The sequence below is a fragment of the Cryptotermes secundus genome, unplaced genomic scaffold, assembly GCF_002891405.2.
Source record: "Cryptotermes secundus unplaced genomic scaffold, Csec_1.0 scaffold598, whole genome shotgun sequence".
NCBI lineage: Eukaryota > Metazoa > Arthropoda > Insecta > Blattodea > Kalotermitidae > Cryptotermes > Cryptotermes secundus.
The window spans coordinates 404,388-422,993 of record NW_019723311.1 but is presented as its reverse complement, the minus strand read 5'-3'; the positions used below and the strand labels follow the sequence as shown (position 1 = coordinate 422,993).

General features: G+C 44.1%; 1 protein-coding gene across 5 annotated transcripts in view; it reads left to right on the top strand.

Annotated features, from left to right (window-relative positions):
• Window positions 1-18,606, top strand: part of LOC111861799 — a 325,084-nt gene that overhangs the window by 195,406 nt on the left and 111,072 nt on the right. For all 5 annotated transcript variants that reach the window (XR_004512731.1, XM_033750460.1, XM_033750462.1 and 2 more), the window contains exon 6: window positions 6,423-6,532. Coding sequence is in view for 4 of the 5 variants with exons in the window: in XM_033750460.1 (XP_033606351.1) it covers window positions 6,423-6,532 (110 nt within the window). In the remaining variant the exon portion in view is untranslated. The remainder of the gene's footprint in view (window positions 1-6,422; window positions 6,533-18,606) is intronic.

Sequence of the window (18,606 nt, the reverse complement as noted above, 5' to 3'; positions counted from 1 at the left end):
TTGTCATGAAAATGCAATAGATTTTTGTTTTAGAACAGCCATCCTAACAAATGTTCCCCTGTAATTACATCGCTCATACCGTACGTCAGCGTCAGGCGTAAGCTTCATCGTGAAACAGTCTTGGGGCTTGTGTATTGGGGTTGTATCTCCATAGTACTGCAGCTCGTAGAGTTCTGGGATTTATGTGTCCCTTGCACGGAGTGTATGAAGTGAAGGCATAATCAGGATATCGTCCCTGTTTGTCCTCCCGCATATTTTCAACGAAGGTCAGCATTGTTCATATCGGTCAAATAAGGTCGTTCTTTACATGAAGTTCAAATCGAACTTTATTGATTTCCTCAGAAAATATTGTAGTTGTACATAACATAAAATTCCGATCGCAGCTGCCGTGTGGCCTAAGGCATGAACAGTCTTCGGCCTCTCGAACACTGGGATCGTGGGTTCGAATCCCACTCGAGGCATGGATGGTTGTCTGTGTGTGTGTCTGTATAGGTAAGAGGCCTTGCGACGGGCTGATCCCCAATCAAAGAAGTCCTACCGACTGTGTATAGGTTTAGGAAACTGAGAAAGCAGCCAAGGCCCAGCAGATGGCCGTAGAGACATAGGTAGACATAACGTAAAATCGGTATATAGATCTCTAGGTCTACAACGTTTATTTCTGATATTTTCTAATAAGGTAAATATTTAACATACAAAAAAGTGTGACTTAGGCTGAATACCCAGCCATGCAACAAAGTTTTTGTTGTGTGGTTGCGAAGTAACCGATTTGACTTTGTGTGCATTTATGTTTGTGTTGTCAAAACACACATTTACATACTAAAATAGGCATTAAGTTAATTTTGATAATCTGTTTAAGTTTCACACAAAGATAAATTAAGGCATTGTGAATAAGTACATATACAATATAATATGCAGTTCAAATTTAAATTTAAATTAAGCCACGAAAAGATAAATGAAGTAGTGGAATTCAGCCTCTTTCGGAGCTGCAAACTCGAAATCAGGGGAGGTTATCCATTTCGTGATGTGGGCAAAATTAACTTTAATTGCCTCGCTACAAGATTTTCAATAAATAAACCTGAAAGCCGGTCTCGGTAGCCGAGCGGTCTAAGGCATGCACTGTCTTCGCTCTCTTGGAAACCGGGATCGTGGGGTCGGATCTGTTTCCTGTGAGGTACGAACTGAATTCTTATACACTGCCGGTCACGGTAGCCGAGCGGTCTAAGGCATGTACTGTCTTCGCTCGCTTGGAAACCGGGATCGTGGGTTCGGATCTGTTTCCTGTGAGGTACGAACTGAATTCTTATGCACTGCCGGTCACGGTAGCCGAGCGGTCTAAGGCATGCACTGTCTTCGCTCGCTTGGAAACCGGGATCATGGGTTCGAATCCCACTCGGTATGGATGTTTAGTTTGTGTGCGTGCGTTTTTCTCTGTTTGTGTATAGGTAGAGGCCTTGTGACGAGCTGATCACCCGCCCAAGGAGTCCTACCGAATATGTAAGATCAAGAAAAACCGAAGTTAACGGAGAAGTTCATGGAGGTAGGCCTAGGCCCACTGGGGCTGCAGTGCCAAGGGGGGGAAAAAAACCTGAAAGTCAATGAGATATGTTTTTTTTTATTATTATTTCTTGCAATTTACAATCTACTCTACAAGGGAGCAATAAGTAAATATGTTGTAAGAAATCACTTGTGCAGAGTGATCATCCAGTGATGATTCTCCTATGTAGTATACTATGCATTATGTTGTTGAGTATGGCTACCCATCTTCAACACTGTGTTCTTTTAAGTCTGGGGGCCATTGTTGTTTTAGTCTTCGTGTGATGTTTAATGGGTTGCTTAGTTCAGTTACGCAACTGTTTTCAATGAGATATGTACAGTCGTAGAAAACTTGTTTGGAAAATACGTGGACTGAATTTTGAAGTCAGTCTTTCCACACTTCGCTTGCTTCAGTCATTATATTTTTTTGTAAGAGGTAACTTATACTGGTAGTTCAAAAGACGTCGGAGTGACACACAAGATAATTACGAAGTTCTCAACCAAATAAATGTGTGCAAAGGTGAACAAAATGCAATCCACGTATTTTGTGTGTGATTTTGTTTTAGGTACAGAAATTAAATCTGTCTTTCCACGTTCTCCTGTCCCCAGAATTTCTCTTGCTGTGTAAATCAGACAAATGGATCTGTAGCATTTTCACAATCCACGTCGCGAAATACTTGCTGGAGGTTTGCATGAGATTGCTGGTATTAGCCCCCCCCCCATAAACGTAGGCTGAAAAATAAAACAGATCATTCTTTCTTATCAGACTCTAAAAGTCAGCTAATTACTCTTAGCCTTCATTTTAATTTTGCACGTACAACAATTATATGTATGTTAGAAATTTTTGAAAACAAGAAGACTTTATAAGTTGGAGATTGGGTGCAGTCCGCAGATAATCGATTTTTTTTTTAATATATACGTGGGGCCACGCGGTAGCGAAGTTGGTTCAGGCACTCTGCTACAACCTGAAAGATCGCGGTTTTAAATCCCGATAAGGTCATTGATTTTTTTTCAACTAACTTAACCCTTCCAGCAGCACTGTAGCCTCGAGGTTGACTCATCCTCTAGCAGAAATAAGTATCAGGGATCTTCCCGGGGGCAAATGGCGGCCGGCGTGTAAGGCTGACAACCTCACCGCCATCTGTGAGCCGACTATCTAGAAAATGTGGGAGCCTAGACGTCTCACAACCCTATGGGCCTCCACGGCCTGTTACAGGGATAGCCCTACCTTTGTAATATATACGTACCTCAAATATCCCATTTCATTCTCCTTGATTTGGTCATCATCTTACTAGGTGGGGTATACAAATGATGAATCTCCTTGTTGTGTAATTGTTTCTGTTATTAAGAGTTCTGTCCTTTGGGATATATCATATAATCTGTTCTGTTTGCTACCTGCTGCATGTTGATTTATTGCTTGACTTGTTCTTCGACCCTGAAGGTGAAGGAGTCTTGGCTCTCCGAAACGTCACTTGACTTCATTATACTCGTATCCCAGAAGGCAGAACTCTTCATAATCACCACAGTGAGAACCAGTCTCCATTATTGTTATTCATATATCACAGGTGCTTGTGCACGTGTCAGCTGCAACTATCCCTTGCCATGGTTTAGTTGTATCGCAAACGTTGATTAGACAAATATGCAGTGGAAGTGCGGTTCCATCGAACCCACCATTTTGCCTCCCGTAGCAGGGTTTTCTGCAGTGTCAGCATAGGAGCCGTGGCTATAATCTTGTAGGGGAAATACCGGGAAGCTTCAACACAGATATGAACGTATATATCAAGTATTTCCTGGAACCATTAATTGAAACACGTTTTGCTAGAGCCAGAGCGAGACGTGGCTTGGAAAGGAAACTTTGTAATAGCATAATGGCTCTTGCTTTGCGACACGCTTGAATATAGCGACCTGAACATCAGTTTGGATTTTACGCAGAGAGAATACCTTGCAGATGATTGGAAACGTGGGTGCGCGTTTACAAACAGGTTCCTTGTATTGTTATGGGATGTTACTCATACTTCAAACTGTGTTCAAAGCTGCATTTGATAGGTCTTGCGTCGATTTATTACGTACAGGTCATTCGTACATATAAACGTGCTGGCTATGGCCGAGCTATAGCTCAAGCGGTTAGTCGCTGGCTTCCCAACGCGGCGGCCCGGGTTCGATCCCGGGTCTGGTCAAGTGGGATTTGTGGTGGACAAAGTGGCGCTGGGGCAGGTTTTCTCCGAGTACTTCGGTTTCCCCTGCCAATCTTCATTCCACCAGTTGCTCCACAATCACCCTCACCTATCATCTGGGGCTGGTACAATAGGCCAGAAGTGGCCGCAGTACAAGGGACTTGTTAGTCCCACCCCACTAGCAATAAAAAAAAACGTGCTGGATAATTTGAATAAAAAAATCATCTGTACTCTACGTCGCTGGATTAAATTATGCTCTCCATACTGTGCATGAAATAGTGTGAGTCCTTCACAATATGAAAGTAAGGACAGCGTTATAGCTTATATAAATATAAATTGTGTCATTAGTGGGCTCTGTATGGCTTCCCGTTCGTTTAAACTCGTCCGTGTTACGTACAAAGGCTAACGAGAACAGTACATAGATCACTGAAGAATGAATTCATCTGTACATAATTCCCACGTGTATGTGTTGTAAGTGAAAGTTACAGACTGTTACTCAAACATTTTCCTTGATCTTCGTGTTTATGCTTTCTTACAAATGCAGAATTTGTAGGCCTGTTTATGACAAACTCAGTATATAGCTGTGCATTGCTGGCTGTAGTGTTTCATGAAATATTGACAACTAATGAACAATAAACACGAACTTCACTCTGTCGCTTTTGTTCCTTTACACCCTAACAGTAACATGCAGAATATCTGCGTACATTTAAGATCCTTCACGGCACACGCTGACTGGCATTATTGTCACTTTCAGCTCAGATGTTTGCATGTGTCCGAGTTAGTATTATTGATGAATTACAGTGCCAAACAGACTGGCGGTCATACCATGCTTACTTACTTAGCGGCCTCCGTAGTCTAGAGGTAACGTTTTCACCTCATGACTCGTAGTACGCGGGTTCAAATACTCGGCGGAGGTCGTCGAATTTTTAAGGGCGGAAAAAAATTCAGGGAACAAGTCCTCCGGGAGGGACTTTAAGCTGTGTGTCCCGTGTCGTAACTTTACGGCTCGTATAAGAACCTCATATCCCCAAAAGGGATCACTGAGCCAAATTCCAGGACGTTTCCCGCCCAACAATAGTCTCTAAGGCCTCTGATAGATGGGGGAAGCATTATAGACACCGCTAAGCAAGTGGCCGAACTCGCTTGCTCGGCGGGACTGATGGTACGCACCATTTATCGGTAGGGTATAGAGACTGGTAGAATATCATAGAGGGAAGCACAATAGATCAAACTGGTCGCGGTGCATGGGGAAACCCACCCTCTCTAAATAACTAACTACTTACTTACTTACTTACTTACCTACTTACTCACTCACCCATGGAGCTGAGCACTTCTTGAGGAGTCACCGATTCTGCAGCTACTCAAGAATTTCCCAGCATTTTATGGAACACGAAGGTTCATTACCGTGTTGACAAGAGCCCTTAACTTTTCCCTATCCTGAGCCAGATCAATCCAATCCATACCATCCCATCTCTCTCAGATTCATTTCAATATTGTCCACCCACCTATGCCTTGGTCTTCCCAGTGGTCTCTTTCCTTCTGGCTTTCCCATCAATATCCTATATGCATTCCTCGTCTCCCACGTTCGTGCTACATGCCCTGCCCACCTCATCCTCCTTGACTTGGCCTTCATACCGTATTTCATGAAACCACATAAAGCCAATAACTAATGAATCAATTGTTCGTATCACATACACAGACACGAGGAAACCAGAAATAAGGCTGTAGCTGTCCTCAGGAAAGAAGAGAGACTAGCAGAGCTTTTGATACGGAATTTGTCAGTAGCTACGTAAAATCCAGGGAGCAGACATCAGTCTGTAGACAGCAGTGGATTAAAATCATAAATTCGCCTTAAAATGCACGGACTATGTTTATCCGCCATATGTTTCTGTGTCTGTGGTCTAGTGGTCAGAGTTACTGCCTGCAAACCCAGAGGTACCGGGTTCGTTTCCTGGCGGCTGCCAGATTTTCTGAGAAGCAGTGGGTCTGGAACGGGGTCCCCTCAGCCTCTTGAGGATAACTGAAGAGCTACGTATTTCAAGGAAATAGCCGCTCCGGTCTAGAAAACCGAAATTAACAGCCGTGGGGATTCGTTACGCTGACCACGCGATACCCTCTATCCGCTAAATTTGGCTCTAACTTCACCGACAAGCGGCGGTCTCTAGGTCGGTATAGTTCCCTTGCGGGCTACAGGCCACGGAGTTTTGTTTTTGTTTGTATTACAAAGATTTGCTCCTTTGCATGAATAATGTAGTATTAAGTGACTGTGTATGTATCACAGACGAAAAAGATGTCTTGCCTACACGACGCACCCAGAAGATTTAAACAGGAATTCCTGCTGTGGCCTTCCAATCATTTATCAGACGAACCTCACCTAAGTAACATTTGAAAAGTCAGTTGATCCCCCCCCGTCAAGTAAGCACGTGGACTTCCATTACAGTCATCGTTGCGTATTCTGCGCAGATCTATCAGGACACGATTTCAGACCCTTGACCCTTTACGGCGTTGGTGTTACTTGCCTTAACTGCCGTTCTAGAGAGCAGATGTGGAATTAATGAGCAAGAACGTAGCGTGACCAAGTATACTGATGTTTAGAAAGAATTCGTTAAATAGTTACGGAAATGCGGACACACACAGGAAGATCTATCAGTAATGCATTCATTTTATACACGTGGTGCTTAGGCATGTGTGAGTGACTGTCACTTGTTCTTACAGCTCGATGACGCGGCCCTGCAGCTCTACAAGGATGGCGACTACGGCTCCTACCTCGATCTGGAAGCTTCCATCAGCGAGCAGCAAGAAGAATTCGATGGCTTCCAGACAAAGTGAGTCATGATTCATATAAACGTATTAAAACAGTTCACAAACTGTGGCACATCTTAATTAAAATGAATCTTGAAAATGGTTGAACGTGGGTTCCCCATGGAAATCATCTTCGATATTTTTATGGCAGCACAGTCAAAGTTAGGCAGCTTTTACGTACCCAAAGTGTACGGTGCGATACGGAACATGTTGCTGCGTGCCTGAATATTCACTGTTCGAATCCTAGTTTAGGATTCTCTGTCTTGAAGGCAGGAAAATTTGTAGTCGGGAGATTTTGGAGTTCAGTTTTGACCCAGAGACACGGTATTCTGACGCTTTCTATGGTTTATCTCGGTCCCTCGAGACAGATACTGGGATGTTATCGCGACATGGGTAGGAAATGTTGGCTTATTTTAGCGAAACGTTTAAAAAATGCTCCTATGAGCTTTTCCATATCTGTTTTGTTCTCGCACTGTGTACATTTCCTAACTTGTTATCTTGGTCACCGATCGACTTAGGGCTCACTCATTCTTTTGTTGTGTTTCTGGGGTTCTTTCCTTCAGGGAAAACAGCCGGAGCCTGAACCACACAATTTACTTTTATCCATTTCCACGTCTTGGTACTTAAGACAAGAAAGAGACAAGGAGATATACGTATTTCATGAAACAGTTTTTTCCGTGTTGCAGTAAAACAAGATCTTTCGGCCTTTTCCATTAGACATGTAATTAAATAATATTTTATCGTGTGTCTGGTCCATCACTCTAAGGCGACAAGTTGCTTGCGTATTTCTTCATCGACACGTGTACCACAGCCGTGTCATCCAAGGATACGGCTACCAGAGTCCTTCTTCCGAAGTATAAGGGGCAGTCAAATGAAAATGGGTCACCACGCATAACTCACACGGCGCGGAAGTTGGTAACACTGGAATTTGCTTACCGTATGGACACCTGGTGGGGACTCGGGAAATCACAGTGACAACGTGCCCTTGCACACTAGTCGTANAGGACGTGTGCCACTACAAGATGATGCTCGCCCAGGACAGGCTCATCGTGTCACCACTCCTGATGTTATTGCTGCGTTGGATGGTCATATCCGGGCAAACCGACGGATCACTGTGGAAGAAATTAGTCTTTTGATGGGAATAAGTCACGGTTCCGTACACGCCATTGTGACAAAACACCTGCTGTACCGCAAAATCTGCGCGCAGTGGGTTCCACATCAACTCACGGAGGAACAGAAGACTCAGAGAATGGCTGCAACACTGGGTCACTTGCAACGATTGCCACTGGGGACGAAACTTGGTGCCACCATTTTGAATCCGAGAGCAAACGGCAGAGCCAACAGTGGAAACACGTGAATTCTCTCCCACCGAAGAAATCCAAAGCCATACACACAAGTTCCAGTAAAGTGATGATTACGTTCTTCTTCAACTGCAAGGGCCCTCTGCTTGTCGAATTTCTCGAGCATGGGGCCACAAACAGCGCACAGCGCTATGAAGAAACTGCAGAAACTGAGACGTACCGTAAAGTCAAAACGCCCTGGAATGTTATCGAGAACGGCATTATCCTTCTTTATGTTAATGCGCGCCCCCACACTGCCAACTCTGTGAGGAAACGCTACAGAGATTTGGTTGGGAAGTGCTTCAACATCCCCCTTACAGCCCAGATCTCTCCCCATGTAATTCTCACATTTTTGGAGACCTGAAGAGAGACATTCGTGTACATCGGTTCGCATCGGACGAAGACGTGTGTGGCTGGGTAATGATGTGGTTCCGTAGACAGCCCACAAGCTTTTTCAAGGTTGGGATTGACCGTCTTATCTCCCAGTGGGATAAATGTATTAACAGTTTTGGAGATTACTTTTGAGGTAAGAAATGTTCTTTAATATGTTTTGGCTTCTGACCCGTTTTCATTTGACTGCCCCTCATACTTTGTTTTTGACCGAGCTGGCTGCATGTACTAGCTTCGAATCTCGGTTAGAATACCTGCTGTTTTTACTGAAACTTTTCGTGGTTTTCCTCAGTCCCAACAGGAAAGTGCAGCAATAGGGTTTCGATTAGGCCACAGTCGCTTCCTTCCAAACTGTTAGGTTCTTTCTGTAATATTTCAGTTATATTATATCGTATTATTAATTTTCATTTTCTCTTAGCCTTATCCAGTGGACTGCAACATTTGATGTCCGAAGTGATTTACGAAAGTTTTTGTTGCCTTCTCCAAATCATCTCTCAGTTGAAGGTCTAAAAGGAAAGGTAGTATGTAGATCACCTTGGAGATTATTGTTGCACCACATTTCAGTTAGTGGACTTCATTGTTCATTCATTTGGAGTGGTTTCATTCTTGCGAACCGCGAGCGAGCGAAGGCCACGCCAATGCGGCGGCTCGCGGAAGCAATTCTGCGTGTGTGCGGCCAGCAGGGAGTATGACTGAATTAATTCCCTGTCACATGAAAGGGAAGGTCAGTGCAGATCGCATGTTTTACGTTCAGACGTTTGTGGTTCTGGTTTAGTTTACGATGCTGTCAACACGTCCGCAGTACAAATCCGGAGTGTTATTGCCACATCACCCAATTCGACTCCGCACCCCCCTCCACCCCGGTTGAACCGAACGTCAACCCACAGCGAGGCTTCTTGTGCAGTAATGAAAATGCGTCGTGTTTTCGTTTGAGAACTTTTGAAATTGATTTTGAAATTGTATTTGAAATAAGAATGTGTAAAATGATGCACTGTTTAAACAATTAACGAACTGTATGGAAAAGAATTATTTCTGAGAATCTAATAGTTGTTCAGAAAGTCAAATTACCCTCCTGTTATGGAACACAAAAGTTCATTATCGTGTTTATGAGAACACGCTGCTGAATTTTATCCTGAGCCGGATGAATCTGTTTAGTATTTCAACATGTTAGATTTTTTAAGACCAATTTTAATATTATCCTCCCATCTACGTTTAGAACTCTCAAATGGTATCTTCGCTTCAGATTTTAAGGCTGAAACTTTGTATGTCTTCTGTATGTGTATGCAGTGAATTCGTACAGTATCTCTGTGAGTAAGTAATGCTGTTATCTGTGTTGAAGAGGCTTCCGTGTTTGCTTAAAGACGTTTCGGTATTTGACTTCCGATCACATCATCGTAACTCTGTTGGAAGAGGAACATTTCACCTGCTCCAAATGAACTGAGACGGAAAGGAAACGCGTCAGTGCTTTTGACTTCGCATTCCAATATAATTGTGTTTTAAAAGAAAGAAAACATTCTAGTTCAGTGTCTGCTTCGGAACCAACGACTGCCCACGAATAATTTAGATAGCAATTAAATCTTGAACATACTGGAATAAATGTTCAATGTTTAATGGTAAGAAGCTATCCCTGTAGCAGGCCGTGAAGACCCATAAGGCTGTGAGACGCCGAGGCTCCAACATTTTCTTTAGACAATCGGCTCACAGATGGCGGTGATGTTGTCAGCCTTACGCGTCGGCCTCCCTTTACCCCCCAGGAAGTTTCCTGGTACTCATTTCTGTTAGAGGCTGAGTCGACGCCAGGGCCATAGTGCGGCTGGAAGGATCAGGTCAATTGAAAAGAAAAACTCATCGGGTTTCGAACCCGCGACCTTCCGGCTTGTAGCATAGTGCCTCAACCAACTACGCTATCGCAATACTAGTACTGTGAAAATAGTATGTAGCTCAGGTGTTAACGTGCTTAGTGCGATTCTTAAGCTTTGTGCATGATTTGTCAACAAAAACCTTGAGTATTTAACTCCACGGAGTGCTTGTACTTTACGTAATATCTTAAATATTTACACATCCTCTTGACTAAACTACTTAGTTCAATAATGATTTTGATGACTTAATTTGTTTGGTGTGTTTCGAAGTTTCTTTACGGATATTGATGACACGAGTTACAGAGTGTTTTCACTAGAAGTTGTCAGGCACACTTAATTTGATTGACATCGGCCCAGTACAACTCTCGAATTTTATCAACAAGAAGTTCTGGGAAGAACTAATCGCTTAATTTCCCTTTACTACACACTGAGTGACACGACACGGACCGCATACAAAACACCGCGTCCAACATTTCTGTCGCTTGTTGCCGCGGAACCGTGTTTCCCTAGCCGTTGCCGATAGGGGGATGGATACATAGGCACAGAGAGATAGACAGCAAGATGATCTCATAAGCCTCCTTAAATTTTTTAAATAAGGAAGGTAGACCAAAATTGGCCTATCCATCAAGTAACTGGGGGGTTATACTGTAGATCATTTCGACTTTAATTTCAGGTATTGTTTCGTAACGGTATAGAAGGGGACTTACGATATATACCATCGAGCTGTGTACAGAGACGCGTGGCTACATCTGGGGGAGCTGATCCCCAGTCTATGTTTTGACAGCCATTAGTGGACTGATTATATGAACACGTTGGTGTGCGAGTGTGGCTGTAGTTCACCTCTCTCGAGCCCAGGCACTTGAAGCATGTTCCTGTAATCATTCAGTTTCATTCTTTTTGGTAAGAAATGTAATCTGCTGGTTCGGTAATATAAATGTTATTATAGACATTGATGGGATAAATGAAAATTCATGAATTTCTTAAGAGATTCTTAATTAATTAATATTGTGTGTTGAGGGAAGGGCGGTCGGCGCATATGGCTGACATACTCACCGCCATCTGTGAGCCGATTATCTAGAAAATGTGGGAACCTCGACGTCTCACAACCCTACAGGCCTCCACGGTCTGTTACAGGGATAAGGTATCCCCGTAACATGCTGTGGAGGCCCATAGAGTTGTGAGATGTTGAGGCTCCCACATGGCTCACAGATGGCGGTGATGTTGTCAGCCTTACGCGCCGGCCGCCCTTTACCCCCCAGGAGGATTCCTGGTGCTCATTTCTGTTAGAGGCTGAGTCGACCCCAGGGCCACAATGCGGCTGGAAGGATTAGGTACATTGAAAAAATCTACCTCATCGGGATCCGATCCCGCGACCTTCCGGCTTGTAGCATAGTGCCTCAACCAACTACGCTACCTCGTGCCCCTGTTACAGGGATAGGTTTTCCCCAGGATAAGCTCCTGCGATATCCATTGGATAGAGTCCTTAGCAACGTGCACCAGAGCCAGTCTGGACGTGATGGCGAAGAGGTAATTTCCGAGTCCCTGCCATCAGTGGAACCAGCATCACCCATGCTGTAACAGTCAGGCTGTATAGAGTGACAAACAGTAGTACAGCAGTTAAGTATTAATTTCTTATTTCCAAGACCGCCCTTCGGATTTCTGTCACAAGAAGCAGTCTGTTAGTGATGTTTCGGAAGACAAACACTGTTTATTTTGAGAACCAAATGACATGACTCAGTGTGGGCAGAATTCGCTATAATTGAATGTTAAAGCAGGCAGATATATTGGTGCACTGCTGATCCCACAGAATATACTGACGATGTCCTTTTGTAGCAGGGCGGAATCGGATGTGAGAGTTTGTCTTTTTGCTCTGATAGTGATCAGCTGTCTGCTTGCCCTTCCGTCAGACTAAAGTCTCATCTTTATACCTGGACTACTTCCGGTCCTTCCTCCCATTGCTATGCCGACGCGCGTAAGTTTGTATTTCAGCGGCGAACTGGTCCTTCTTGTAAATTTACATATTTACGTACATTAAAGCATAACGTGGAGGTCATATCTATGCGTCTTGAGTTTTTTTTCAAACTTTTTCTGACCCGCAAAATAAATTACTACTAACTTCCGATTCATTACATTCATATAATCTCTTCAAATTCCAAGACGGAAGCATTTTGGTTATCTATCTGTCTGTCCACCCATCCACGGCTCTACAGCCCTTGTGGACCTTGGCTGCCTTTTCAGTTTCTTAATCTATACACAGTCGGTTGTACTCCTTGGACGGGGGATCAGCCCGTCGCAAGGCGCTACCTCACACAGAACAATACAAACAGAATAAACGCACACAGATATTAATGTCTTGAGTGGGATTCGAACCCACGATCCCAGTGTCCGAGCGGGCGAAGACGGTTCATCCTTAGGCCGCGCGGCCACTGTGATCGGCGGTTATACATACAAAATTAATGCTACTGTATGCTACAAGCCGGAAGGTCGCGGGTTCAAGTCCCGATGAGGTCATTGGATTTTTTCAGTTGACCTAATCCTTCCAGCCGCACTAGGCCCTGTGGTTTTCTCAGCCTCTAACAGAAGTGAGTACCAGGAATTAATTAAATAATTTTCCTGGGGAGTAAAGCGCGTCCGGCGCGTAAGGCTGACAACCTTACCGCCATCTTTGAGCCGATTGTCTAGATAATGTGGGACCCTCAACGTATCACACCCCTATGGGCCTTCATGGCCTGGTACAAGGATAGCTTTACTTTACTTAGATGTGTTCCAAATTTTCTGTTATTTTCTTTAGTTTACAAAATTGCGCTATGTCAGACTTCGGATGTTACATAACTTTAACATCCATCACGATATATGAGACCCATAACGTCGAGAGGTCGCATGTTTGTTATTGAATAGTGAAGGGACTGGGGAAACCCGCGAATATTCTGTCGGGATAACCGCCCCTCGGGCTGTGGGTAATCCCAAATACGAAGACGGAATGACTATTAGACCGTGACGTACAGGAGCCTAGCCTAGTCAGTCGATCCCTATTACCACGAAGACGTTTCGTGATGTAGCCTGTAGAAACTGAGCGAGGCGGGTGGTAGCCATTGCGACGCTGGGGTGCATTGTTGTGGTTCCCACGGCCAGCACCTGCCACTGTTCGGCTATAAGAACTTACTGCTAGACTACAAAAAGCAAGGCCGTTGAGAGACAGAAATTCACGCTGTTTCACTTTGACAGGAGCAAGAAATTGTTACACGAACCAACTTCATGTTGTAGGGTGTTCTTGAAAAACTGATAGTTAGTTACTCTCGGATGGCTCAGAGAGTGCTTGCTTTTATGGAATCCGACGATTGATTACAGTGTTGTGCTTGAGATTCTCACAGCGCCATGACAAGTATGATCTTCTGAGTTTTCTGAACTGCACGGCGTTAAGAAGAAGACCATATTGTCCATTACAGTGTTCACAAAAGCTGTCTAGTAGACCTAACCGAGTTGTATTCAGTCAGCATCTTGATTGTGACATCCATCGCTACGCAACGGACAGTGAGAAAGCATGCTACCTAGGAAACCGCTTGAAGAACGCGAGAACCTAACAGTGGGTTTCCACCATTACAAAGAGGCTAGCAATATCTAAGCAACGAATTGTTTGAGGCAGTAAAAATGTATTCCCGCGGCAACAAGAGATTCGTTTGCATAGCAGCGGGCGAAACTAAACCCTTCGACAAGGTGTTCCCTATTCAGTCCGAGTGCAGGACATAACAATCCAACTTCGGCAAGAGACAGTCTGACCCCGAAAAGCATGAGGACCCCTCGTTGACGGCCGTTCGCGAGCTCACTCGACATATGCATATCCTCCATACTCAGAGACCGTCTCCTTCATCCTCTAACTGTGCGCCATACCGTAGTGATCAGGGACCCAGTACCTGGATTGTTTAACTGTGCAGCATACCGTAGTGATCAGGGACCCAGTACCTGGATTGTTTTAACTGTACACCATACCGTAGTGATCAGGGACCCAGTACCTGGATTGTTTAACTGTGCACCATACCGTAGTGATCAGGGACCCAGTACCTGGATTGTTTAACTGTGTACCATACCGTAGTGATCAGGGACCCAGTACCTGGATTGTTTAACTGTGTACCATACCGTAGTGATCAGGGCCCAGTACCTGGATTGTTTAACTGCACCATACCGTAGTGATCGGGGCCCAGTACCTGGATTGTTTAACTGTGCACCATACCGTAGTGATCAGGGACCCAGTACCTGGATTGTTGTTCCCATCCAGAAAAAGCAAGTCGACGTTCGATTGTAAATGATCTGTACTGTTCTAGGAAATGTAAATTGTTTTGACTTGGCCTACACGTAGAAATCCAGATTGATGCACTTGGATGCTGTGGACCAGGGTCCTTGAGAAGCTAATATCTGCTTAGCTAGTTAACTAATTTCCAGACTTTTATATAACTCATACCCTGTCCACAAGAGCCCGCCACTGGTCCCTATCATTGGCCAGGTGGATCCAGTCCACTACCTCCAACTCCATCTCCTTAAGATTAATTTTAATATTCTCTCCCCTACTGGCAGGTGTTCAAAATCAATTCCATTCAAGTTCCCAACCAGATATTCATATCATTTTTCATATCCCCCATAAATGCTTCATGCTTCACTCATCTGTTCCCCCTTGACTTGATCAGTACTCGAGGAAGTGCGAGTCGATATGAAGAATGCCGTCTTTTGGGATGTGGCGCCATGTACATATTGTGTTCTCCGAAACGTCGGTTAACACTATATATACACGGCGCCATATACCAGAGGACGGCATTTTTCATAGTCACCGCCGTGAAAACATCAAATCTTACGCGAATCGATATATTTGAATTTGGAGAACGTGCTTGGAGCATGCGCTCTTTACTAATTGGAATGTCTCTGAGAGCACCTCGAACATCTGGTCCAGGATTCATCGCACCTGTAGGAATGTGAGCTTCAGGGAGCCAAGCCGAGACACTGCAGGCTCAGCTCGCGGTGGGTTTGGGTCTCACTACAGGCCGGCTCCTGTCCTACAGTGTACCTCATGTGCTTTCCGATCGATTACTTGAAATGAGAGGAATTACACATATGCCATGATTGTATATCGGCCAATCACATGCAAGTAGACTAAAACTTCTTACAGTAATGCCAGTTACACGAATCAAAAGTTCTGGGAGGAAATTATTTATTGTTTCTTTAACGACGGTCCCAGTAGCTCTGACTGTAATGTGATTGACAGTGAATAATGAGTTGAAGGATGTGGGAGGAAGCCGTAGTGGCCAGTCTGAGGTACCATCGCAGTATTTCTTTGCAGGAGCTGAGATTTGAACCTTGGACTTCCCACCATGAAGCTAGAGTGCCACTCATTCGACCGCGACGGTCCGGTGTGAAGAACGTATAAAGCGGACTTTCCCTACACATGTCATTCTACATTATGAAGACAGCAAGAACTACGTATTATTAATTCTTCAGTTTAATTAACAATTTATACAATCCTTACATAAGTGAGGGGGCACGCGGTAGCGTAGTTGGTTGAGGCACTATGCTACAAGCCGGAAGGTCACGGGTTCAGGTCCCGATGAACGGATTTTTTCAATTGATCTAAACCTTCCAGCCGCACTAGGGCCATGGGGTCGACTCAGCCTCTAACAGAAATGCGTACCAGGAAACTTCCTGGGGAGTAAAGGGTGGCCGGCGCGTAGGGATGACAACCTTACCGCCATCTGTGAGCCAATTGTCTAGATAATGTGGGGCCCTCAATGTCTCGCAACCCTATGTGCCTCCATGGCCTGTTACAGGAATTACCTTTTTACATAACTGCCGGTTGACCTTACACGTTTTTCGTCTTTTAGCGCATGAGTAGACTTTTCAGATATACGGGTAGGGCATGTATGGTGGGGGTGAGAAATGCACAAAACTGTCTTATGAACCTAAAGAAAGGAGCCCCCTTGCCAGATATGTAAGGATATTATTAAAACTATTTTTCAAGAAAGAGGACTTGGGAGGGTGGGCTACATTAAACTGACGAACTGTTGTGAGCGTGGTTATGAACCTTCGTGTTCCATCGTAACGAAGGAATTTCTTGACAAGTCGAACGAATTATCTCCTTAAATAAAATTCTGTTCCATGCAAGAGGATCAGTTCCAGAATTCAGGAGAAGACGGGACAGAACCCTTTTCCTGCATCATAAATGTGCCCGAGTGGGTGGCTCCCCTCGGAACTTCAGTGGCGTCCCTACATCAAGCGATCAGAACTTACGGATCAATCCTCCACTGCTCGTGGAGTGGAGTCCTCTTCGAAAATATAGGGATGTTTCGAATTGTTGTGGGTTTCTGATCACCATTCTGCAACATCACTTTTCCTCAGGCAGTCTCTGAAGGTGGTGATGATGATAATGATAATATCCCCAGGTAATCCGTAAATACTCGTATGGATTTTGTTGCCAAGGCAAGGACGTAGATTTAAACCTTCGTGTTATTACAGTGACCGAGGCGAATCTTCTTTCCCCTAAGCCAATGACGCTAGAAACCGTATGGAACGAAAGCAGTATCACAGCAGGAAGATAAACTGTGCAGCTTTTTACAGGAGGAAATAACTTATAGTTGCGTGACCTCTTGACACTTAACTGCAAGTTTCTCTTGGAGAATTTTCTTATGGACTTTCAAAATGTCGTGCTAAAGACTACTTCTCGAAGAGACACACACAGAGGACTCAGTCGTGCACGTTTCTGACGCCTGTACTTCATATAAAGTAAAAAAAAAAGTAAAGATATCCCTGTACCAGGCCGTGAAGGCCCATAGGGTTATGAGACGTTGATGGTCCCACACTATCTAGACAATCGGCTCAAAGATGGCGGTAAAGTTGTCAGCCTTACGCACCGGCCGCGCTTTACTCCCCAGGAAAATTATTTTAATTAATTTCTGGTACTCATTTCTGTTAGAGGCTGAGTAAACCCCAGGGCCTAGTGCGGCTGGACGGATTAGGTCAACTGAAAAAAATCCAATGACCTCATCGGGACTTGAACCCGCGACCTTCCGGCTTGTAGCATAGCCCCTCGACCAACTACGCTTTCAATTTACTTGAAGTTTATGAACGTTATTCTCTCTCTCTATCTCTCACTGCCATCTCCAGGTCAATGCGATATCACACGGAGCGCATAACATTAAGTGTAATGTGGGGTGGCGTTTTTGTCAGCATCAGTTCGATCCTTCAGACCGGTTAATTACTTTAATTTAAACTAGTATTCAGATCTGCATAAACGTTTGTGAGACGTTTAAATTCGTTTCGTTATCAGTCAAATAAATTGGGCTTAAATGCAGCACATCTCGTTTTGTTTTATAAAAAATGGTACGTAATTCAGAATTTAGCATAGAACATAGAGGTTACTGACACCTACGGTTACAGTTTCCGATATGGTGTATAGACAATTTTAATATTATCTTCCGGTCTAAGCTCAAATCTCGAAAGTGGTTTATTCAGCCCTGATTTCGGCTACAATTCTATATCTCATTCTCATTTTCTTCCTCTCAAGTTACGTGCAGTTTTACGGATAGGAAGACAGACAAACGCCTTTATTTCCGTCTGTATAGTGTGTCATACTTAGTTCCACTGTTGTACATCTACACTTGACGGCTTCATGCCGTACAGACAGAAAGACAGTTGCTGAAGGAGGCTAATGCATCTTCTCTGTTATTAGCAAGAAGAGAGCCGGTGTCACACTATCTCGTAGTACTGTCGCCTACTTTCCACATCATTTGTCTGTCCATTGAATTCAAAAGCATTATCACGGACACAGCGCTTGCTTCGTACTGTATTTCTGGCTCTACAACATCTTGCCCTAGAAAGATATATTCAGAATTGTTTACAGTAGCAAGGAAGCTGGAGTGTCAGGGAACTGAAGAGAGAATGTTGGTTGCAGTCTCAGTTCTTAACAAGAAAGGACCAAAGTGGAACTACCAGGAAAACGTATTGTACGTGTGACAATTGTTAAGGAACAAGACAACCTTCAAGCACATTTGGGTAAACGTTTTTACACTTGATGGTGGTCTTGTTCTGAAATAATTAGTGTAAAGTGTAACAGTCGAGATGCCTCGTTATAAGGTGGTACTTTCGATATTTTGTCGGCGACTTGCTCAAGATCAGATACCGAGAAGCTTAGCACAGCGTTAGCGAGGATCTAAGGTGCTTTCGAAATGTATCCAGTTCGACTTCTGGCCAGAGATGGCCGTCCTCTCGTTTCTTTCCATACGAGACGAGCCGCGAAGCAGAGCCGTACAATAGTTTACTGTTTCTTTCAGCATCCTCCCAGATTTTTTGTTCATAATTATTTTGTGTCTGCTTTATCCCATATGTAACCGCGGCAGTTGGTATAGCAGAGGAAGATACCAGAGTAACTAAGCACGAAATAAATCCAACGTGGGTTGAGAACAAGGAAACCCTTCTTACTTACTTACTTAAGCACAATAGATCACTGTAGGTCGCGGTGCAAGGGCCGAG